General features: G+C 35.6%; 1 protein-coding gene across 5 annotated transcripts in view; it reads left to right on the top strand.

Annotated features, from left to right (window-relative positions):
* Positions 1-24,919, top strand: part of USP47 (ubiquitin specific peptidase 47) — a 58,798-nt gene that overhangs the window by 13,693 nt on the left and 20,186 nt on the right. The window contains exons 2-15 of one of the 5 annotated variants that reach the window (XM_055813293.1): positions 1,964-2,023; positions 5,105-5,308; positions 6,308-6,424; positions 7,550-7,688; positions 9,326-9,422; positions 10,005-10,150; positions 10,958-11,037; positions 11,890-12,039; positions 18,216-18,311; positions 18,398-18,550; positions 19,952-20,119; positions 22,395-22,526; positions 23,196-23,272; positions 23,635-23,690. In XM_055813293.1, coding sequence (XP_055669268.1) covers positions 1,964-2,023; positions 5,105-5,308; positions 6,308-6,424; positions 7,550-7,688; positions 9,326-9,422; positions 10,005-10,150; positions 10,958-11,037; positions 11,890-12,039; positions 18,216-18,311; positions 18,398-18,550; positions 19,952-20,119; positions 22,395-22,526; positions 23,196-23,272; positions 23,635-23,690 — 1,675 coding nt within the window. The remainder of the gene's footprint in view (positions 1-1,963; positions 2,024-5,104; positions 5,309-6,307; positions 6,425-7,549; positions 7,689-9,325; positions 9,423-10,004; positions 10,151-10,957; positions 11,038-11,889; positions 12,040-18,215; positions 18,312-18,397; positions 18,551-19,951; positions 20,120-22,394; positions 22,527-23,195; positions 23,273-23,634; positions 23,691-24,919) is intronic. The other 4 variants (XM_055813295.1, XM_055813294.1, XM_055813296.1 and 1 more) reach the window with 4 other exon arrangements.

Here is a 24,919-nt window from a genome sequence, read left to right on the forward strand (position 1 = left end):
ATCTTTGTTCTCTTAATCGTACTTTAAAGCATAAATTTCCATGGTGAAAGGGGCTTTTTTGTAAAATGTAGAGTTGAACTAGTGGTTGTTAAAAAGTATATTCTTAGAGTGTGATAGGGTGAATGCTTTAATTGAAAAGTAGGGAATGCTGCGTTTGAAAGTTGACACATCTCTGTGGTTTTGTGATGTCTTGTCAGAGCAGTTGAAGTCTCTTAGTTACTTCTAAAATTCCTGAACAACATATAAGCAGTACAGTTGGTAAACTTGATTTGTTTGAATTCTGTGGAATATTGAAAAACAACTTTTGCCACTCAGAATTTATGAAGTGAAATAACTCATGGAAAATCTTTCAGCAGTCCTTTACTGAGAAATCAAGAGCTGAGAAACCAGCATAAAAGCATTCTTGTAAAGGAAGCAACCAGTACATATTTTTGTCTAGTTCAGGTGATGCCTGGAGCCTGTCTTCCTCTTCCACCCTCTGCTACATGCACCAAATGAAATAGCACATTAGAAATTACGCATGCTTCTGTGTACACTGGATTTAACTTGTCTGTCTCTGGAGAGAAGGAATTCAGGCTAAAGTAAGGGTTCTTTGGAGACATGGATTAAGAGGAAAATTGGAAGACTTAGCTCTTCCGCACAGGGCAATATACTTGATGGCTATTGTCATATTATAAATCGGCAGTTTCAAAATTATGCTTCCAGGACTCTATTAACCTTTAAGTCACTTCAGCAAAATGTATGTAACTTCCAACTGAGAGCAGGTAAAACTGGTAAGCAACAAAACATTTAAATTGTGATGTTTGTTTTCCAGTTGGGTTTTTTTTGGAGTGGGGAGGGGGTTGGGGTTTTTTTGGTGTTTGGGGTTTGTTTTTTAAATTATTTTTAAAACCTCTGCCAAATCTGAAATTACAGACTGGTGTGTGAAGAAAAAAAATGCTAGATACAATTACTGATCTTGGATTATTGAAACTTCAAAACTGGAACTTCAGCTCTCTTTGTGCAAAGAAAGAAATCCTGTCTTCTGTCATCCTGCTGAGAAGTTAAATGCAGCGGTCTAGGCTATTTTTGTAGGTCATTTGGTGGGGCAAATAGGGCACGTCAGTAAAGATTATGTCAGTATTTTATGTTTTGATAATCTTGACTGAGGGTGCAGTTGAAGAAATTTGGAAAAGAGCATGATGTTGTTAGCATCTTCATCCTCACTCCCTGTTTTTCCTTTCTGGAAAAATACAAAGTGCAATGCTTCAGATTCGCAAACTAGTTAACTTGATGTTTGTCCATAGTCGGAAAACAGTTTTGTTACAGGTCATGTTTATTGTTGCATTTTTAATGGTACAACAGAGATACTAAGGCAGGCTTTCTCTGTAAGAGCATCAGGAGTAAGAAAAATCATAACTTGCTTCTTTATTACCTTCAGCTGTGTATTTCGAAATGGGTTCATGTTAATAAAAACTTTTCTACAGGAAAGAATTCAGACATGAAGGACCAGTTTCATACAAACTGGATAGCTTCATAATTTATAAATGTAATAGTAAACTGAATTAGTTGCATGCTAATCTTGTACTTGAGCCATTTGAAGTAAAACGTTTACCTGTGTCTGGAGGGCTTTTTATAATGTAATGAAGGAATTTGGTGGTATGGATTTATATCCTGAATTATTTATGTTTTCTTATCCACTTATTTTATTTTATGAAATGCAGTATGTAATGTATTACATTGTAATTTAACTAACCTTTTATGTAACACTGCTCTTACAATTTAAACGGTAAAATACTGTGTACTGAACTTCATGTTAATAGAGGACTTGTTAAAGTATTTGGGGGCTATTCTAGTTATTCTGTGAATGGTGGTTTGAAACTCAGTAATAATACTTAGACTATAAAACTGACTTTATACAATAAAAGTCAGTTTACCATTTTAAAAGATGATGACTTCTTAATTTTGTTTTTATATACTATAGGATATGTTTTGGAGTTGCAGACAAAGTATCTTTGCTGAAATGAAGAAGAAATTTTCACAGGTAGACAGATGAAATCAACTTCATTAAATGATATCCCAGATACATCGTAACAGCATGATGCTGAAGCTTTTGTGTATTTCTTAACATGAGCATGAACTGTTGAATTTTTTGTGCATGTTCTTAAATACAAAGATAATGTACGTATTAAATGCTGTCTTAACAGAAGAAGCTTCAAACTGAGTATGTGTTCATATGTTTTTACACTGGTGTATGGGTTCTTGGCCCTCTAGCTTTTCATTAAAAAATGGAATTGTGCAGCTGTCATAATATATCAAATCATATAATGACTAAAACTAAGTTTCGTGTTTACTTTGTGGACTCAGTTTGATAACAGCCTGTCAAAATAGTTTGGAGGCCTATCGCTGGCCAGGATTGCCTTTTACACTACTTTTATAGTAAAGTAGCCACAAACAAGATGTTTGCATTTTTTTGTTGTCTGATGGTTCAGATGGTATATGCGAATGCTTGCCATGAATACACTTGGACTGAGGTGGTTTTTGCTTTTACCTATTTGCTGTGAACAACTTGGAGCAGTGGCAGTGTGAGTGATGGCTTAATACCCTTTGCTATACTGAATTAAACCAGTTCAGTCTGTCAGAATTACATCTGTGAACAAGAAAGAGAGGATTTGTCTGACATGGAACATCCAGCAACCCAACCAGCAAATCTTCTGTAATCTTCTATAATTTGTTTGCTTAATGTTACTTCTATTCATCAGATACTGTGTGTCTAACTATTTTCAGTACCAACTCCCAATAAAAGTCATAAGTGACCACTATCAAAGGTAGTGGAGAAAGTGTGAGTAGGAGGAGTTAAATTTATAGGTATCTTCTGCAGAGAGGAGGGGAGGGGATTTAAGGTTGTGTAAAGGCAGTATGACAAGGAATTGAGCCGCTAATGGAGAACTTCGGTAGCAGGTCAAGTTGTAGCATCAGTACAAAATTACTGTGGGAATAATTACATCTGAGTTAACTTACATTTTCTTAGATGAAGCTGTATGAATAGTAGCAAATGCCTCTTCACCTGTCCACACTATTCTATAGGGAGGGGTGGGCTTCCAGCCAGAGCAAGACTCTGCCATTGCTGGGGAATCTGGGTCATAAGTGTAGGTTGATCTTAGGATTTTGTTGGGTTTTAGCTGTTGCTCGTTTTCTCCAGAAAATGAAGAAAGCAGACCATTGAATAGCCTTCATCATCTCTGCTGTAACACATGATAAGAGACAAATTATGTGCTTGTTGTTTAGCTAAAAAAAACCAAACCAAACAAAACAAACACCCACCACCCACCTACCCAAAAAAAGAAGAATGAAGCTGTTCTGGGAAATTATAAGGAGGAACCCAGGAGAAGTAATCACTGCTGAAATTTAACTTTAGTCTACTCAAGTACTGCTGTGTTGGTGCTGTGGGTGAAAGTGAGGATATAGTATGTTGAAATTACTTCAACTATCTCAATTGTGTTTTCTCCTTGATGTGTGGTTAATCTTTCAGGAACAGTTTTGCCTGTCTTCTTGGAAAATAGTTCATAAATGTAGAATTCTCCAGTAAAGATTAAGTTGCAGATTTGCTGGAAAAGGTGCCTTGGATCTTTTTGGAGCATGCAGTTAATGAAGAGCTCCACACAGGACATTACATTTGATGAACTTACATAAGTTGGACTTCAGAGTCTTAAGAAAAATCAGTCTGAAGCAAACTACCATAACACAGATTGGGCCAGGGTGTGGTTTTATTTTCCTTTCCCTGAGGATGATGGGAATAGATGGTGCAGTCAGATAACATTTTATGTTATAGTTGTGTGAAGACTGTCAGCTCATCTTGAATTTTTGTGAAATGAAGGGTTGCGGCATCACCTAGAATGTTTCCGTTCCTTTTTCAGAAGTTTGTAAGAGTTCGTATCGTAAGGGACTATGCCACTTTGGTGGTCATCTATGTTGTGAGGCTGGTTGTGTAGAAATACAAGGGATGCTGAAGTTGCTTAGATGTTCTTTGTATTCCCTAGAAGATGCTTATGACATGGCTGACAGTTACAGCATGAACATAGTTCATGCTATTTATGTTTTCATCCACTGAAAGTCAGGGTAACACTGTGTGTATCTTTTTGCCCTTTTGGATGATGTGCCCTTTAGCCACGGGCTGAGATTTGGGTGCTCTGTCATGCGTTACTTAGGCTTTCTGTGGGTTCCAAGTTGAAAAGGCTGAGTCCTTGGGGACCAATTACTCCTTTTACTGACCTGATGCTGTATTGTATGACCTGTTTTTAAATATTAGTTATTCTTTACTGTTCTACAACTTTGGAATGTTAAAAGAATTAGTTTATTGTTCTTACATCTTTAACTTCCTGGATTTTCAGTGTTGGAAAGTGTTGGGAAAGTACCATTTTCTTGGCTTACTCGACTCAGTAAAATTTTATCACTATTCCTTTGTCACCTTCATTCAAGATTGTTACTTTCTAATTTCAGGTATATTGAAGTTGCTGTTTAAATCTGACTACTTTGTCTAGTAGCCATTTGGCAATGTTAATTTTTATTCAGGCAGAAGACTTTCTGCTGTAACTCATGCAGCAGTGAATTTAGTAGGAGAAAGTTGGTGGCTTGATTATGAAACTTCTTATTTAATGGTCAGCTTCCAAGATTATTTGGAAGCTTGTAGATCTAAAAATCACATTTGCATTCCTAAAAATCACAAAAGGTATTCTTCTGCCTCAGCAGGATTTATGATAGCATTAAAGCAAAATAGGAGTTTGAAGTGATGATTGAAAAGCCTGTTCCTGATTTGAAGCAGTCTTCTGTCTGCTTACTAGCTGAAATTCTGTGCAGAACTTGAGCAATTTATCTCTCTACAGTCATCCACACATAAAGATTTCTTGTTGTTCTGGAAAAATGGAGCTTGTTTTTACATGTTTTCCAAAACTGGAAACTTCTTAATTTTTGTACATCTGCTTTCAAAAATGAAAGTACAGTTTTAGGTTTCTTAGCTTGTAGAAGTGTATTACATTTTATTGGTGAAGTCTTGTTTGGATTTTTCAATTAAACTCAAATATGTTCTTACCTTTACTCGTGAATTGTTGCCTGCTTGTCATTTTAGGTGGAAAGTGCTGCTGAGGAACCCAGGGTCCTGTGTATAATACAAGATACCACAAATTCCAAGACAGTGAATGAACGTGTTACCTTGAACCTGCCAGCTTCCACACCACTGAAAAGGCTGTTTGAAGATGTGGCATCAAAAGTGGGCTACGTGAATGGAACTTTTGATTTAATGTGGGGAAATGGAGATAATGTAACTGATACGGTATGGCAGAGTGCTTTTTATTTCTTTTTGATAGCAAACACTTAAATCTTCACGTTATAGAAGAATGTGAAGCACTACTGCATATTGCGTTAGTACTCATTAAATTCCTGTAAAAATTTGTTCTCACTTAGTTCCTGTAAAAAGTCTGTAGAGACTGACACCACTTTTTTGATTTTGCTGAATTTTATTTTGTATTCTATCTACATTTTAATCTCAAAATGTGCTCTTAATTGATACAGGTATTTAATCAGTAAACACAAGAAACTAATACAATCATTCAGGTGTAATGCTAGTTTTCATTATCAGTATGTATTTTTAATAATAATACCCATTATAATTATTTTCTGTTTTCTGTGGTCTTCTTTGAGAAATATTTTCTTAACAGAAGCATCTGGTGTAGCGGCATTCTATGTTACTTACACCTATTTGAATTGATTATATACCAAAAAAATACGATTAATATAATCTCTGTGCTTTATTGTAAATCAGTGTTGTTTTTAGTTAATATGATTTCTACAGATGTACCTAGAAGACTTGATAAGATTCCTTAAGAACTAGATGTTAGTTTATTTCAGGTCACGTTTATGCTTGCTGAAATTCTTTTTTTTTTTTTTTTCTTTTTTTTTTCCTCTTTAAAACAAACCAAACTGTATACAAGCTATCTAGGACACTAGATGGTTTGCATGGCTTGATGTTCTGCAAGAAACTTGTAGACCAGTGTCTTGACTCCTGAAGAGATTAACCAACTTCTAAGGATTAAACTGCACTGTAATACTTAATATACACTGTTTCTTAAACTGTTCCCAAGTTCTTTCAGTATTACTAATGAATATGTTTTGTTTATACTAGATAATTACTTATTTTTATTTCATCTTAGTATGTCAGAAGCTACTTCAAGCAATGCACTTGGATGGAATCTGTAATTGTGGATAGATCTGTTTTAACAGCAAAAAAAGTGTTGTTTGGTGTTTCTTTTGTTTTTTGGGTTTTTTGGTTCAGCAGACTCCAATAGATCAGAACAGTGACAAAACTATTCTTGATGCTGGTTTTGAGCCAGGGAAAAAGAACTTTCTGCATTTGACAGACAAAGATGGCGAGCAGCCTCATATAATGCCAGTAAGTAAAATTTTCACTCAGGTACATAAGCTATAGTGCTGGGTGGAGAGAGATGTATTGTGTACTGCTCTTGTGAGATCAGAAAATGAAATAAAATTGGACTGTATGTTTCATACAAGCTTTTTCAGGAACATTCTCAACAGACACTTAGACTACTATTTTGCACTTCTAGGTTTCTCCTGAGTAGGACCAATTCCATTAGTGATGATTTGCTGTCAGTTTTTATTTATGCTTGTCAAGTATTTATGTAATGCTTTGAGTAATTTTCTACAGTTATATAATTTAATTAATCTTTGACATGTTTAGAGATAAGTCTTAACAATACAGGTTTAATCATACACTTAATCCTTTTCCTCTGGGTGTTTGAGAGCAGTATTGTACACTGACAGAAGTCTGAGAAACTGCAGTCCTGGATCAACAGCAGTTATCTGCTTCCAAATTTACCTTTAAGGAAAAAAAAATGTATATAAAAGAAGAGTTGTCAGTGTTGCTTAAAGTAACTGTCTGCCACAATAAAATATTTGAAAATACCCTATTTCTCAAATATGTGATGCAATGAAAGATAAACACAGCTGCAGTTTATTTAAATTGGGGGTTGAATAGTATAAATTTTATTACTCAGCTCTTGTGTCAACATAATGCTGGCCTACTTAGCCTGTGTTGTGGACTTAATTATCTGAAAAGGGGACCCCCCTACACACACAGTTAAATAATTGTACACAGGATCAGAATTTGAGTATGATTCTGAAGGAATACTGAATTGTCATTTTTTATACCTGGAAAAAAAACTGACTCTTTTATTTCGGTGCAGAAAACTTGATACATAGGAGATGCTAAATTGCAGATTTGCTTGTTGTATGCATTATAGTACTGTATTTGATTATACAGTATTCAAAAGAGTATTTGCTTCTGCTAATATGAAGCATGATTTGTGAAGGGGTTGAGAATTTGGAGGGCAGAATTAGTTACACAAGCAACTGTGTATCTGCAATTTTGTCAAACTTGCGTGATGTGCTTAGCAAAATTGATTTCTGAGCCACAAGGGAAAGAAGTAAAACTATTAGGTGCTTAAGTAAAACTTTGTTGTCTAACTTTTGCATACAATTAGTGTATTTATGTTTTCAGGAGGAGTCTGGTACAACAGATGACAGTGTGCAAGACAGATTTATAGGCCCTCTTCCACGAGAAGGCTCTGTTGGCTGTACCAATGACTATGTCAGTCAGAACTATTCTTATTCTTCAGTCCTCAGCAAATCAGAGACAGGTATAGTGATCTCTCTTGTAAGGGCAATGTTAATTTGTAAATATTAACATATTTTAAAATACCAGCAATGCAAAATAATTTTGAAACTTTGAAAGAAATTGTAAATTTGTTTTAAAACCCCCCACATCACTACTACTTTTTACATCATATTTTCTGCAATATTCTTGTATGCTTTGGGAACAGGAGAGCTGTAGCCCATCCTTTTCTTTCTTGGGACGGTGCATTTCAAACTCTGTCAGGGCCTGTCCTTTTCAGTATTAACCTACTGCTGTGTCCCTAGTTGAGTGGTCAGGATTCTATCACCAAAAGTATTCACTTCAAGCTGTGTGTTCACTCACAGCTTAATGAGCACTCTATACTGTGTTATAGAGGGGCTATTGCCAAATCTCAGCACTCTGTGTGTCAACTAAAATCCTCTTGCTGTAGCCCCTGGCTGCAGTTTCTCTGCCTGCACCATGATTCCCCAAGAGGTTTGTCCTCTGCTGCCTGGCTCCCCACCAGTGAGCGGAGACTCTCTGGAAGGGAAGTGCAGCTCTGCCTCGTGGACAAGTGCCAGGGCACATCCCGGGAGGCTGTCTGGGTACCTTTGCTGCGCAGGGGGATAGGAGGGGATGGCAAATCGTAGCTCAGTAATGAGACAAACTCCTGATAGAAAGTTTGTTGAGCAGACGCAAAGGCAACATTCATTTTACACCAATTTATGCATGTTCAAGATGCTTTTGAGAGAAAGAAAGTTTCATCTGCCACATACCTTTTTCATTTAATGTAACTGAAAAGTTGATCTGTATAGAGTAACAAAATATATATGTTCTAACTCGGTTCACAGTGTGTTCACAGAAAACGTCTGTGTTTTGTTTGGAGTAGCTGCCTTTTCATTACTAGTATGGAATTTTTTTTTAACACCTACTAAGACCTTCAGAGTATAAATAGGCATATTTAATTTCTTTATTACACTATGGTTCAGTATATGCTGCTTACTTATCAATTGCTGTTAATATTGTATATTTTGGAGAAAATTTTAAAATTACAGTAAGATGAATGTAAATAAATCCTTTTTCAGCTAATAAAAATGACACTGATTTTTAGTAGCTGGTTTTAGAATATACATGTGTGCGGGCACTTTAGAGTGAGGGGGATTTTGTTTGTTTGGGTTTTTTAAATTTATAGTTCTGAGATGATACTACAAATCAGTGCAGATACAAATTATATTTACATTATAACTAGGATATTTTTAGTTGACAACAGGCAATAAGCAAGCTAGTACGTAGTTGTTAACAAATTCTGGTTTCTTCTGTAAAAATACTTAGATCTACTCTTAACATATTCAGTTACCTATGTCCCTATTGGTGCAGTATTCAACACTAAATATGGGTTATTGTGAAACATGATTAATTATCACTGAAATAGCTTTGTGTCATTCAGGGAAATTATTTCCGTTGTGTAAACTATTACTCTCCATTGCTCTCAGAAATGAGCAATTGTAATATTCCCTCAAATTTTATAGTGCAAAATAACAATAAATGACAACATTTCTTAAGTAAACATCACCACAGAATAGTTTTCTTGTCATATGTTTTAACTCTTAAAGTGACTTCCCATCTATTTGCGTTATTTCCATCTCATTCTTGCATTTTTAGGTTATGTGGGGCTAGTAAATCAAGCAATGACTTGCTACTTGAACAGCCTTCTACAAACACTTTTCATGACTCCTGAATTTAGAAATGCATTATATAAGTGAGTATATAGGATCAGAACCTGTTCTTAAATTTGTGTTGGTATATATTGGTCAGAGACCCTTTTGAATTCCTGCTGTCAAAATTTCCTTCTTTGGATAGTGGAAAGCATACTTGAAGGCAACCTGGATAGACTTAGAAACTTTTAAGCAGATGTATTTTTGTTGTTGTTTTTGGTGGTTGTTGGGTTTTTGTTTTGTTTTGTGGTGGGTTTTTTTAGTAAAATACTAATAGATGTTATTGCTTGTGGTATGGACCACCTTTTTAAAGAATTTGCCCCATGTTGAAAACATCAAACTTATATTCAAGTTTGATACTCAGTTTAGTTCATGTCTGTGTTTGTGCACTGAATGGTTTTGAAATTATTTAATTAATTTGGTTTAGATTTTTACATTTAAAGAATAGTATTATTTACTGCAGAAATGGAAAGCAATTTCATTTGACTTTACCCAAGAAACAGAGCATCACTTAACTTCTCTAATCTGTCAGACCTCTTGAAATGTAATAAATGCTAATTTAAATGCCTTTTTGAGTAACGTTGTCAGAGCATTTTTAATTGTCAAATATCTTGTGTTGTGAATAGATGGGAATTTGAAGAATCTGAAGAGGATCCTGTGACGAGTATTCCCTACCAGCTTCAAAGACTGTTTGTTTTGCTGCAGACCAGCAAAAAAAGAGCAATTGAAACAACAGATGTTACACGGAGTTTTGGATGGGATAGTAGTGAGGGTAATATGCAGCTATTAAGCTTGTGTGATTTGCTTCAGTAGCTGCCTGTTAGGGGCCTGAACTGCTGCTGATGGGGAAGAAAACCCCAGAGTAATTAAAAATAATTATTAGAATCCACTTTGTTTCAGTGGAAACAAAATATCCTAAATGGATATTTTGTTGTGGTATCTATTTAATTTTTAAGGAAGTTATATCTGAGTTTTAGGCTGTTAAAGTAAAAAGCTTTATATTTTTGTAGTTAAGCTGCCATTACGGTTGTTAATTGTTTGTAAAGGATTAGCTTTTTATGAGAAACTTGCATCTGTTTAGAATCACAGAGGTCTAATGCACGTTCCATATACATGCAAAATGGTATGGATAATTCCATAAATTCAAACACTGTAGTTGTCTTTGACACTTGTATAGTGTAAGTTTGCCCCATAACCTGCTGATTTTTCCATGGAGTAATCACATGACTATATGGAGTTGAAAATGGGGGTTTAGAGAATAAACAAATTGGGAAATAAGTCAAAACCAGTTTTATAACAGCACATATTAGCATTTATGTATTTTTTACATATTCTTGCTAATGTATGCAATTCTTGTTTATGCGTGAACATCGCGAGCAAGCTCATGGCTTACTTTCCTAATTTAACTTGAGAGGCAGCTGCTTCTGGAATTGAACACTGGCCCAGTAGTGAAGAGTGTAGTAAGTAATAGGTACAGACGTAAAGGAGTAGCTTTTTAGAAAGTATTTGCAGGCTACAGTTAGTATTGGGGCTAATAACATCTCTTGTTTTAATTAAGAGTAATTTCAATTTCTAACAGCTTGGCAGCAACATGATGTACAGGAGCTTTGTAGAGTCATGTTTGATGCTTTGGAGCAGAAATGGAAGCAAACAGAACAGGTAAGCTTATAAAGACTTTCTTCCGTTCATTCAGCAGTGTGGTATTCTTACGGCATTTTGTTGGGGGTTTTTTGAGGATGATTGTGAAAAATGTTAACTGAATTTTAAATACTAGGTTGTTGAAAGTCTGCAGTAGTGGCCAGTTTTCTTGTTTGATGCAACAGTTAAGCTACTATAATGTATAACTTTAAAGAGTGTGTTGCTTCTGTCTTCCTCCCCATTAAAAAGTTAAAAGTTAAAAGTGGAGTATTTTGAACTCTGGATACTTAGTCTTTATTTGAAGCTTGGAAAGTGATTGTTTAATTCCTGTGATAGCTTCCTCGCTGTTAGTGTTTACTGGGCTACATTGTGGGCTCTTGAAGCTCAAGCCCACTCTTCCAGTGTAGGAGAATGGAATATATTCATATCACATGCTACATTCTGATAAGCGGCCAACTTATAGGCCAGTTTTCAGATTTGTAGACTGGCAAATACTTTATCTTTCTGCACCTGCCTCTGGAGACATAGGGAGGGACTCTGCAGTATCTGATAACATCTGCAAAATCAGGCTTGATGTTAAAAAAATGTACTTCAGGTTTGGTAGTTTTGTAGTTGCGCTTAAGGTTTGCAGTGTACTCGATGGTCACATCTAATGTGGCTTGAGAAGGTCATTTGATAACATGTTTTGTGCACTGATGAGGCAAGGGAAATCAAGAAACAAAGAAATGTATGTCCTGCTGCGGAATGGTATTGTAAATGTGTAGCTGTGCAATTAAGACTTAATTTAAAAAAAGGCATTTCATTGTTAAACAAAAGAAGGGAAATACGTTCTATTTCATTTGTTTAAAGCTCTGTTTAATATGTTTGTTTCAGGCTGATCTCATAAATCAACTGTATCAAGGCAAGCTGAAGGACTATGTAAGATGTCTAGAATGTGGCTATGAAGGCTGGAGAATTGACACTTACCTGGATATTCCTTTGGTCATCAGGCCGTATGGCTCCAACCAGGCGTTTGCTAGCGTGGTGTGTACTATTATGCTGACTAATAGTGCATCCATACACACATAGAATACATAATGCGACAGTGGTATAATTTGTTACATGGTAAGTATCATCCTAGATACTCCATCTTGGGGTGTTCGTCTTTGTGCAGTGAACCAGCTAGCAAGTTCTAGAAGATTTTTTTTGGCTTTTTGGTTTATTTTTTGGTTTTGGGTTTTTTTTCTTTTGCCCTTCAATGAGTCCTACTGGTGCATGTATAAGGGGAGGGGAAATGCAACTTTATTGCCTTAGGGCTGCAGTAATCAATTATTTTCTTCCTGATAAAATCTTCAGCATTTACTTGAGATACTTTTATGAGATCACAAAGTTTAATTTGGGTTGTTCTCTTTATTGGCACATCTGCTAAATTTTCATAGCATTGTTGAAAGTCTTAGTGAAAGAACAGAATGTTGACTTAAATTTCTTAGTTTTAATTACCATGTTGTTGCTGTGCTTTTTAAAGTTCACTTCTCAAATACCATATGCTTTTAACAAGCGATTTAATGATGATAATTAAAAAATCCTATCATACATCAGTGTTCTTGGTCACTTTTGCTCCAGCATTACTGATGTTGGCAAGCATATATATTGTTCAGTAAATCTGTGGAAGTTTGTTTTATTTTTTTCCACCCCCCTGGAAGGAAGTGATTACAGACTGTGAAATTCCACTCTTGTGGCCTAAAATACCTGTACCTATGGGTGAAGTTGTGAGAAAGGATAAGAATAAATCAAACAAGTCTTTCAGTAAAGGTTGTTCCAAACAAACACTTGTTGTGTAATTGGCTTACAAGGATTATTTATTATATATATATATAAAGTATTTTTCCTTTTGTATTTAGTATGCTGGCAATATTTTTAAAGCACCAACAGTCCGTAATTCTTAACAGTAATTCTGTTAAGAAAAGATTTGTTAGAATTAGGTTAAACTGCAGTGTAGGTTCAAAGTGCTTCATACTTCAAATGCCAACCTTGAGAAGTAGTAAAAATGAGGGACGTTAATCTCACAAAAGGGATTCAAGTTAGTTAAGTCCTTTTAATTCTTTTTAAGCTTGCATTAAAATTTTTTAGAACTATCCAGCTAATTTAAGCTGTATTATACAGATTAATGTTTTATGTAGATGGCTTCCCTTTTCACGTTTTAAAACTAATTTCTAGAAACAGTCCCTAAACCAAAAATTTTTGTTGTAATTTTTATTCGATAATGAGATTTTTCTGATCTGTTGAAGTAATGAAAACTACTCAGTTCATATAGTTGTATTCCGCATTTAACAATGCATTGTACATGTGTCTGAAATAGAATTATTTTTTTTTTTTTTTCTTAGAGAAGTCTATAGCGGAATGCTAAAAAAAAAAACCCCAAACCCTACAGCTTTGCATATTTGTAAAAACACAGAAAGCTTGAACAAGTAAGAGCTTAAATATCTGATTACTTTTGGTAGTGTTTGACATTTCTCCTGTAAATCAGCATTTACTGGGTATACTACAGTGAGGAAAATAGTTCTAAGATTTTTGTTATGCAGTTACATGGTTGCAGTTTGTTTTGATGCTTCAAATTTTGAGATTTTTTTTTTAATTCATATTCTGATTATATTCAGTTGATTCTCCTCCCTGCGTATTATTTATAGCAGATGTAATTTTTAGTTTTGTAGTCTTCAGCAGTGGGGAGATATGGAGGATACTTGCTTTTGGAGAAGGGAAAAATCGCCTGTTTCTAAATGGAATTCTCTGAAGGTAGTATCCTCCATTGATCCATAGACGATGATTTAGTAGGTGTAGGTAAAAGGGTATAAGTGACAGATCAAAAACTTCACACATGCGCTAATAGGGCTTATAGAAGGGAATGTAAAACGTTTTAGACCTTGCTAGTCAGCTCCTGAGGGAACTTGCAGCAGGCGACACAACCCAAGATAGGGGATCTAAGGAGGATACTACCTTCAAAGAACTCTAGTTAGAGGTAAGTGATTTTCCATTACTTTCTAATAAGAGAGAATGGATGTATGAGCTTTAAGTAAGGTTAATCTGTAGAATGCCACATAAATTGTATTATCCCACTGTTCGACATTGTGTACTACCAAAAAATGTAGATACCTGAAATGTTGCATTTATTTATAAATACCTGTATTAATTCTAAATACATTGGGAACACTGTAGAACGGGGAAGGATAACGTTATGCTTTCTTTATTTCCTAATATGAACTAACTCTGAAATACTTCCGTATATTTTTGGGATTTGCATTTTGAAATTTTTTCTAATTCCCTGCTCCATCTCCCAAGTTCATGTAGTAAGACCACATGGCTACAAACTCATTAGGGCAGCTTGAGGCACTGAGGTCTCCTCAGTATGTATGTCAAGATAGCATAAGTACTTTTTCAGAAACTATCTGCACTGTTCAAGGGCATGGTTTAAAAAAACCCTCAATCAGCCTTTTTTGGAGGTTAGTAGAAATATAGACATAAAAATATATAGCTTGTTTCGAGGAGGTAAATAGGAGCAGCAAATGACATACTGATTTTTTGTAGGTACTAGTATCTTTTGTGTCGATGCCTGAACTTAATGGCATTAGGCAGAATCTAAAAATATTTTTTACTGCAAAACATAAAATTTGCAGAGTAAAGAACAGCTGAGAGGAGTTGATGCAATGGGGAGCTAGCTGGCATGCTGAAATTATGCTTTAGGAAATGGTGGAAATTTGCTTTAGAACACCAGAAGATAGTAATAATATACAATAATATAAAAATAGCAAGTACAGTTCTGTTTTGCTAAGTGGTGGTAGTTTTCACCATGTTTTGTGTGTTAGCTTTTCTTTTGAGGTTTTAAGTATGCATACAAGTAGACTTTTTCTGGGTAGAAATTAATTTGGATGTCTGTGTGAACTTACTTTGAGGTGTCATTGCCAAACTGAAACTGGTGAAGGCAGTTAGAATGTGGATGGAGTGATACTTTATGTTCTTAAACTAGGTTGGTAACAAGGTCTTCTGGTTTTAGTTGAGCATATTCTTTGAACGTGGGAAAACTAGATGAGTTATGAAAATCTGAGATGGCAGTTAGTTTCTTGGTTTTTTGAAGAGTAGTTTTGCCTAATCGATATTTATTGTGTAACTTTTCGTAAAGATTCTACAGCTCCTGTTCACAGGTTTACACATTACAGCTTGCAGTAAGATACCTGTCAAACTACTATCTCATAGTGCGTTTTTGTGGAGAGGAGCATGTCCAAAGTATCTATCTTTAGCCAGACAATAATTAGTTTGAACTGTTAGTTACAGTGTTTTAGTATGCTAATTGTTATAAATGTTGTAATCAGAATAGTAAAAGCTGGATATACTCAGAACTTGGCTGGACAAGGCCCTGAGCAGCATGCTTTAAGTTGGGCCTCCTTTGAGCAGGGAGTTAGGATCAGGAGATCTCCAGAAGTCTCTTTCAGTCTATATTGTTCTTTTGATTCTGTGAAATAGCCTTTGTCATACTGATCTATTGCTTGATCATTTATGGTATGTTTTGAAGTTTGTGTGTGTGTGTGTGTTGGGAATGTTGGAAATGCTTAGTAGCTCTAAGGTTACGTAATAGTTACCTCTTTGAAGATAACTTCAAAGGTAACGTTTACTCTAAAAGTAGAGTTGCACAAAAATGGGGGAATGTCATGTGACAGGTTGTGCAGTGTAGAAGCTTTGTCACTGGTTTTGCTGAGTAAACTGTCAGAGTAGAAAATGGTGAACTGCATTAGAACAGGAATTGTATTAAGAAACATCCTAATCAGCAGAATTAACTTTGGTGTAAAGATTATATAGGAGAAAAGTGGAGGAAACACAAATGAGTAAACCTGAGGAACACCAGCATTCCCTTATATGAGGACTGAAAAACATACAGATATTTGTACAGCTCAAAAATAATGGAGTTCTCAAGAATTTTAATCAGGTTATTCAAAGCACAGCTCACTAAGTGTGGTAAGCAGTGAAACCACAAGACTAATGTAATAATACTTCATTCAGTTTTTGGGAGTCTGAAGGTTCATCGGTTTTTTCCATACGTAAAAACTTATGGTATGTTTCCTTGTTAAATTGCACATCACATGAATCTATGTAAGCATTATGTAATCATTTATGTCCCATCATTTGTATATTCCCATTCATTCATATGCATGCTGATGCATCGATTGCGACCTTTTTCTTACAATCAAAATACATTTTTATTGTCTTAACTAGTATTTGATTTGATAAGAGTTCTGTGCTCATCTTGTGATGCTTTCTATGCTTCATGTTTTCTGTGTTGGTTATTAAATTTTTTGCTTTCACTTAAATAGTTTTGAATGTTAATCCTTAACTAGTGTACAGAATAGTAAAATTGTAGTAATCCTTTTCTTCCCCTTTTAAAGCAGTGTTATAATTTGCTTAGTAGCTGTCTTATGTTTTAGAATGAGATTCCTCACATTTCAGTACATAATCTTACTAAACATGATCTATTTTTTGCCCTTGAGTAAAAGGCAACTCAGCCTCTGTAGCCTTTCAGAAGTAAATATGTAGACAGCAGTTCAGCTCAGACTCTCAAATGTTTTCATGTGACTAGAGAGTCTCTCTGTGTAACAGCTGTGATTTCAGGGCTGTTCAGAGACTTTTCTGGCTGGATCCAAAAATGGTGAAGTGAGACAACTGCCTTCAATGTACAGATGTTCTATTGAGTTTGGTATATTTTTCATTTGTCAGTAGTTGTCACTGATTTTCAAAATACTTTTCTCCTAGAACAGCAACAGAGCTTTTGTAAAACGTTTGTTTTGTTCTTGCTGCTTCCCTGAGTTCTCAGAAAAAAAGAAGGGAGAAAGGAAGAATTGGAGGCTTTTCAAAGAATTTGTCGTATCTTTGATTTCCTCCCAAAGTGTGACTTGCCAAACAACTGATTTGGATTTAGGTAGTAATCTTAAGTTCTGTGCCAGCCATGTTACAGTTGGGGCTTAACTTGGCAGTGTAAATTCACCTTCTTACTTATTCAGACTTCAGGGAGCAGCTACAGTTCATTGTAAAAGATGATGACTGTAAAAACATTGTTTCTGTTGATCATTTTTGCTTTAAACTAAATGTCTGCATGTGCAAGTTGTATTTGTTTTCACCTCCTTAAGTGAATAGAGAACTTCTGGGTTGCCCTTGGAGTTCAGAAACTCAGAGCCTATCGGCTTGGAAGCTGACTGGCTTAAAGGTTTTAACTTTTAAAATCCTGGTAACATTCTTCGCTGAACCTATCTCAGTATTCTCTAGTGAATTTTGTTTGAACAAGTTTGTTCTCAGGTATATACAACTTGCGTGTAGTATTGTTGCAAATTATGTTAGGGGGAGGACTTAAGATCAGTTTGGTTGTATTTTGAATATTGTTTGCTGTAGAGAGGAGCAAAGTAGAAATCATTAAAATCCTGGACTGAAGCATTAGTGACAGAACTTTTATGCAGCTGTCAGAGGACAAAATTCCAGTTATCAGTCAGTTGCCTCATAGGTTTATGCTGGGATGCTAGTTCCGTCTTTATAGGAGATGCCACATCTGATTCTCACTCCTTGGGAGTGAAGTCAAATACTCTCCCTCTATCCTCTCCCCACCTTTCACTTTAAAAGTATTATCTTCAAATATAGTTTCCTAAAGTGCTTCCATAGAATGGGACTAAGGCTGTCTTCAGGCAGGACTCTGAGTAATGCTTTTTCCTGCCCCCACCCCCAGTAATTATTGGATGGTATCTGTTTGGAAAAACTCCTCTTGAAAATGCAGAACCACTGTCTCAAAATTGTGGGAGAACACGGCCAAATCAGGGTAAAAAACCTAAGCTAATTTTCACAGCAGTTGACTGAACAGGTGTGACTAAATGTGGTGTGCAAGATTAACAGGAGTAAATGTCATTTTATATGGGATGCTTATTAAAGCAAAGACAATTTGGATTCATCGAATACTGAATGAAATAGAGTTAGCAGTGATTGTGGTTTGACTGTTTAACCCTGAACTGGATAGAAAGGTTGGTTTCTTTTATTTTCCTGACTGTATCAAACTTTTATCAATCAGATGTTGGTTGTAGATTTAATTGAAGTGATTTGTATGTGCTTGCAATCTCATTGTAAATTCATTGTTCTGATTTATACCTACATAGTAAACATTCTTTAAAAATCAGGTAACATCTTTTTGTTATTAGGAAGAAGCACTGCATGCTTTCATTCAGCCTGAGATTCTTGATGGCCCCAATCAGTATTTTTGTGAACGATGTAAGAAGAAATGTGATGCAAGGAAGGTAAAAACTTTACAAATAATTTATGAAAATAATTTTTTTTCAAATACCAGTCCTTAGTAGCATAATCTTGTCTTCGCTTCATTTAGGGTCTGCGGTTCTTGCATTTTCCATATCTGCTGACGTTACAGCTGAAGAGATTTGACTTTGATTATACCACTATGCACAGAATTAAACTCAATGATCGTATGACTTTTCCTGAGGAGTTAGACATGAGTGTCTTCATTGATGTCGAGGATGAGGTAAAGTGTTTGGTTTCAGAGAAAAGTCTTAACTTTCTTGAAGTTTCTTCTTAAGTAAATCTAATTGTTGATCAGATAACCCATTTTAACAACATTATTCATCTACATAAAATGCTTTTTAGTCATGGCAATGTTTTAATTTGAAGTTTTTAAATCTGTCTATGTGGATTTTCATTACACTGAGAAGGAAGCATGCTTTCTTATAACTGTAGAGTTTCCACGCTTCCATAAAGAAGTTGTTTCTGATTTCTCATATCTTCGAGTGATTTGAAAGGGTCGGTCTTGGGGCTTCTACCTGTACTGAAAATCTAGTATACATATGTGTTAAACTTGTGTCTGAATCTGTTTTGGTCACAAGAGGTGATGTAAAGTCTTGAAACTCTGAATATTGAAGTTAGTCCAGAAAACACTGATGATTGAGTCCTCCTCTCTGACTCACAGTGTTGTGTATGCTGTAGAAATAAGATTTTTAAAATTTTGGTTTTCACTTCCATAATCTTCCGGCTTTTAACTCTTCTGGGTTTGGCAGAAATTCATGTTGTGCTATTACATTCGCCAAAAAAGTATTTAATGTGCTTCCTGTATTAAAGACTAAATTTATTCCTCTAATTCCATTACTGAAAATGTTATGTCACTTAAATAGCTTGTGGTGGTATAAGAGAAATACTGTGTTGATAGGCATATGGAGAGGCTTTTCTGACTCCATACAGACCTTTGTTTTATGAAGTATCCCATTTAAGCTATTTGATATCTCTCAAAGTGTTACTAGGGGGGCTGAATGAGAATGAAAATTCATCTGTGAGAGTAGAACTTGAGACAAAATTGTCAGAAAATCAAAAGAATTATCCAGAAGAAAAAGGATCTGGTAAGAGGTGGATATAGTGACTTGTGCTAAATGAACTGCATTCACAGTATTGTTGATATCACGTTTTTAAGCTAATGGAACGCCAGTCAGTACTACGGTAATACTTTGACTCTGTCCAGTGAGTCGAAATGGGGGAAAAAAAAATCTTTGTGGATGAAATTTATTTCCAGTCAAATCAGCTCAGATTAACAGGGCCGTGTTACAATAGCATTTGCTATCTGGTATTAGACAGGTATTTAATTGAATTAACTAGTAAATGGAATAGGTTAGTAACAGATACAATTTTGTCAGGTATGAAACCAGGTAGTTACCATTCAGTTGCACACAAGTCCAGACAGCACTGATCTAGGTGATGGACTGAAGACAGTTACTAACAGAAATGAGTCCGGTCTTGATGCTGAATTGCAGAGGTCTCTAGGTTTTTGAGGAGTTTCATTGTTTTACAGATTGGAATTTTTTCATTTCACAAACATACTGTTACTTCTTGTTCTGTTTAAGTGTTATATAATGTTACTATGTGTGTCTTATTTTTTAAGAAGTCTCCTCAGACCGATAGTTGCACTGACAGTGGAGCTGAAAATGAAGGCAGTTGTCACAGTGATCAGATGAGCAATGATTTTTCTAATGATGATGGAGTTGATGAAGGAATCTGCCTTGAAAGCAACAGTGCAGCAGAAAGAATTTCTAAAGCTGGCAGTGAAAAGGTATGTTTTAAAAAAAAAATGTTGTACTGGGTCTGACTGGGATGGAGTTTCTTCATAGCAGCCTGTATGGTGCTCTGTTTTGGATTTGCGACTGAAACAGTGTTGATAGCACACCAGTGTGGTAGCTGTTGCTGGAGTGTGGCACACAACCAAAGCAATCCATTTCTCATTCTGATCCTTTAATGAGTAGGGCTAGGGGTGAGCAGGAGGCTGGAAGGGGGACATAGCTGGGATGGCTCACGTGTTGACCACAGGGGTATTCCACGCCATATCCCTGCCCTGCCATGTCATGCCATGCTCAGCAGTAAAACCTGGGGGCTTTCCAAAATACCTGTTTCGCAGAGACTGGCTGGGCATTGGCCTGCTGGTGGGAGGTGGTGAGTAATGCCTTTGCCTCGTTGTATCTTTTTTCCTGTTTCCTTCACTTACTAAACTGTCATTATCTCCAACCACAAGTTTTCTCACTTTTGCTGTTTTGATTCTCTCCACCATCCTACTTGAGGGGAGGAGTGAGTGACTGGGTGGATATTTAGTGCTGGCCAGGATCAACCCACCACAAATGTAAATGACAAAAATTCTGATATTGGGGGTAGGGTGAGGGCGTTGAAGTGTATGTTTTTATTCAAATTCCAAAAATTGACACTACTGCTGAGGAAAACGTGTAACTAATTTGGGGGTCACCTGAGAATAATGATCTTCCCAGTCTCAGACGGAGAATTCCCACATAACTTGTTTTGGCAGCAGACACTAAAAGACTGTTTTGTTTTGTGAGCAGTGTTTTTAATTTGAGGCCAACTGTCAAAAGGCCTGCCAGCTTTGGCTGCAGACAAGACATGTCTTGTAGCTTAAGGAGGATATTGGAAAGTTTTGATCCGTCTCAGCTATCCATTTCTGGTCCTCATAAAAACAGTCATATAGATGAGGCCATGGGTCTAAATGATAAATATTCATTCAGTCATCTTGAGTTTAATATAAATGAATTGAGCAGCCAGTCAGTCTAGGATAGCAGTCATCCTTCTGTGGGACATAAAGATTAGTAGAGATCTTAGAGAAACCTGGTGGAGTTTTCTTGGCCATACAAAATTCATCAAAAAACTCGAGTTTTGTGGTAACGTCTACAATGTGTATTTCGTGTGTCATAATTCAGTGAACTCATCTGAAACTTGGCCAATAACTTTTATACAGACATGCTGGGAAGCTGTTTGGCTGTAACTGTTACTTTCATAAATATTTAAAGACTGACTTGCATTTTAATCTGCACATCTGTCAATGTTTACATTTACCTTAAACCATTTGAGAGGGGGTTTTGGTAGATGTTCTGAATACTGTCAATCTGAGCTGGAAAAAAGAAAGACGTTGAATTGACTGGAACAGGGATGGAGTATTGTATCTGTATGTAATGTATCTGCAATGCAAAGTCATGTCTTAATATTGACAGTAGCTTTTGCGAATTAATTCATACTGCTTATTCTCAAGGCAAACTAGCTGTCAAGCCCTGTTACTAGCTTTTTGGTTTGGGTATCTTAATTATGGATGCAGTATATGCAAAGAATTTGCAGAGCATTTCCTCTGTATAGTCGAAAAAAATTCAATTCCTGCAACACTTCTGTGAGCCGGTATTGTTCAGTTTTAAAGTACACATGACACTGAAGATAACACCGTTAGTACCCTTCTTTTCTATCCTTTATCTGTGAAAAGAAAGGTTTATGACAGCAAACTTGAGTGGTGTGAGAGAAATTTATGTAGAGTACTGATGAGCATTGAATGGTGTGTTGCTGGTTTGTGATATACGTTAAGGGGGCAGAAGGCAATCTTCGAGAATGCAGACAAGGGTGATGCCTGCTGCCACAAAGTTCAGGTTTATTTGGCAAGCTGACCATTAATTTTTCTTGTGTGGAGATATGTTTAATGTCTATCTAGCTAAGAATTCACTAATTCAGAGCTTGTACAGAAAAGCAGCAACAGAAATGTATTCATTCAGTTCAAAAATGTTTCCATGATTTTTTTTCCCAAGTCGTTCAGTCTTTTCTCTCTATTCCTACCAGCAAAAGGGAAAATCCCTCTTTACTTCCATTATTACAGGCTCTTGAGTGACGTTTAGCATGTCAGACCTCTGATGTTGTTCAGTGGCTATTGCAGTAATGCATTTCTGTTACACAGGTCTGGTTTGTAACATAAAACTATATATTTGGGTTTGCGTAGTTGTTTTAAAACTTTTAAAAATGATCATTTGGTTACCTTAATATATATCACACCTTTTTTCTTCTGTCCTCAGAGTTCTTTACTGTATGAGCTCTTTTCCGTTATGGTTCATTCTGGAAGTGCTGCTGGTGGCCATTATTACGCCTGTATAAAATCTTTTAGTGATGACCACTGGTACAGCTTTAATGATCAGCATGTTAGCAAGGTAAAAAATAATACTTTTAGTTATCTTGTGTATTAATAGATGAACCAATAAATTTTTATTTTGCATGTGATTTTTCACTTAACATAGAATGAAGCTGGGTTTAGGTGCAGATATTTCAAGCATTTACTTTTTCATCTTCTCATCCTAATGTCCTGCCATATACATATGTTTAACTCGTTAGCTTAACTGATTTCTAGGGATTTATTTATTCATAGGGTTTTGTGCACTGAAGGGGAGGAGTGTTTCTTCTTGAAGGTGAAGGGGGAGTGGTTCATAAAGAACCCTTTATGTGTGTACAGACTGAGCTGGATTTAGACTTTGCCTTCTATGTGTGTGAAGACTCAGACAGTGCTGTTAAACCTGTCCTGCTAATTCATGTCAGGTGTTACATGTATCCATAAACATCATTGCAATCAAGAACCTGAACATTGTTTTTCTAAGAAGTGCCTGCTTTAAAAAAATGTTTACATTCATAGTAAAATGGAAAGGCATATCGCTTTGAAACAGGTTGGGGTTTTTTTTCAGTCAGAAAATAAGCAGAAATATTTTTAAAAATCAGAATTACTAAAATTGTGTGTTGATTATGTAATGTCATTTTTCCTAATGAGAATAAATGCCTCTTGCTTAGTGCAAGTTTCTCAAATAATCATTTAATTGTATTTCTGTTAGATAACTCAGGAAGATATTAAGAAAACATATGGTGGATCTTCTGGAAGCAGAGGCTATTATTCCAGTGCTTTTGCTAGGTTAGTAGTACTGTAATACTTTTTTTTTTTTTTTTTTTTTTTTTCTGGTGGTGGTCTAGTGTAATCAAATGAGTGGCTAAGATGCATATGCTTAATGTGTTAGCTCAAAATTAATACTAAACACTTCAAATATTTGTAAGAACTATCCTGACTGCTGTTTCAGATCATTAAAATAATGTGATATTCATTTTTATAAAATACTTTTTGGTTAGTGTATTGTTAAGATATATATGGCATAGCTTCTTACTTAAAAAAAAAAAAAAAACCAAAACAAAAAAACAAACAAAAAAAAAACCAAAACTTTTGAAATCAATGCTGTCCTGCTCTCTGATAAATTGAGATAACTATTCTTTCTCCACCAGCTCCACAAATGCATACATGCTGATATATAGACTAAAGGATCCAACAAGAAATGCAAGTAAGTATATTTTGCAGTTCTTAACTGACAAGATTCTGTTGTAGAATAAGGAGATGGTTTGCATGTGATAAGTATCAATTTTTGTGAGGATGATGGTATTGGTGTTTTTAGAGTAAGCTAAAATGACTTTAATAAAGGAAGCCTTCTTTTACAGCTGTTCGTTACGTTTTTTTATAGTAAACCTTTATGGATCAGTAGGAGGTCATCACAAAATGAATTTTCTAGTATTTTAGTATTTTGGATATGGAAATAAAAATAGATATACTGGATGACACAATAAACTATATGCTATATAGTGTCATGATTGGTAGTAAAGTAAAAAACCTATTTTCTTAAAAATGATTATGTAAGAACTGCATAATGACAAAGTTTTACAGTTTGTAACCAGCACTCATTGTTCGTGTTTCAGCTGGGAGGTAGACAATATACTGAAAGTTACATAGTCGGAAACAAATCTGGGCTTTTGTGACCTTTTACTTCCCTCATCTCTGATTGATTTAGTTCACTAGGGCTTAGAGGATGCCAGCTCCATGTAATAGTGGACAGGTTGATCGATCTTTAAGATACAGTGCCATGGAAAATGAAGATTCTGTTTGGATTCAAAAAAGTATTTTGTTAATATTACAATGGTTGAGTTGAGCCAAAGATTAATTTGCGTGCATTATCAAATCTGTATTTATTTTTTCTTAAAGGAAAAATTTAGTAATCTGCCCTTATAAAGGGAAATTTGTCAGTTGGGAGCCTGGTTGAAGTTAAGCTGATAAACGTAGAACAGTCTACACTGTTTTTGGGGTGTATATACTCCAGTTGCCAGAACTTACAATGCCCTGAAGTGCACAAAAAAAATTCCAGCCAGTGAATAATTTGTCCTAATAGCTTGAGCAGATGAGAAGCCTCATAAGCTTTCAAAGGCAGGTGAAAACCCTCTAATACCTCTGCATTCCTCTCTCTTTTTTTATTATTTTTTTTTTTTTTCTTTTCTTCTCCTCCACTCTCATTGAATGCTCAAGAGGCTGGGTGCCTTGAAGAATAGATTCAAGCTCTCAAAATCATCCTTTGTAGGGTGAATATTCTGATAGCTGGATTTCTTTCATTCTCAATTGTTAAACTGAAGTTACGTATTACTTAGAGTAGAATCTCATAACTGAAACCTTTGGCACTTCACAATATGTAGCTCCTTTTGGGGCATACTTGTTCTTTTTGAAGAGCATGCAAGCGTAGAAAAAGAT

This window comes from Falco peregrinus, chromosome 9 (assembly GCF_023634155.1).
Source record: "Falco peregrinus isolate bFalPer1 chromosome 9, bFalPer1.pri, whole genome shotgun sequence".
In the NCBI taxonomy this organism is placed as follows: domain Eukaryota; kingdom Metazoa; phylum Chordata; class Aves; order Falconiformes; family Falconidae; genus Falco; species Falco peregrinus.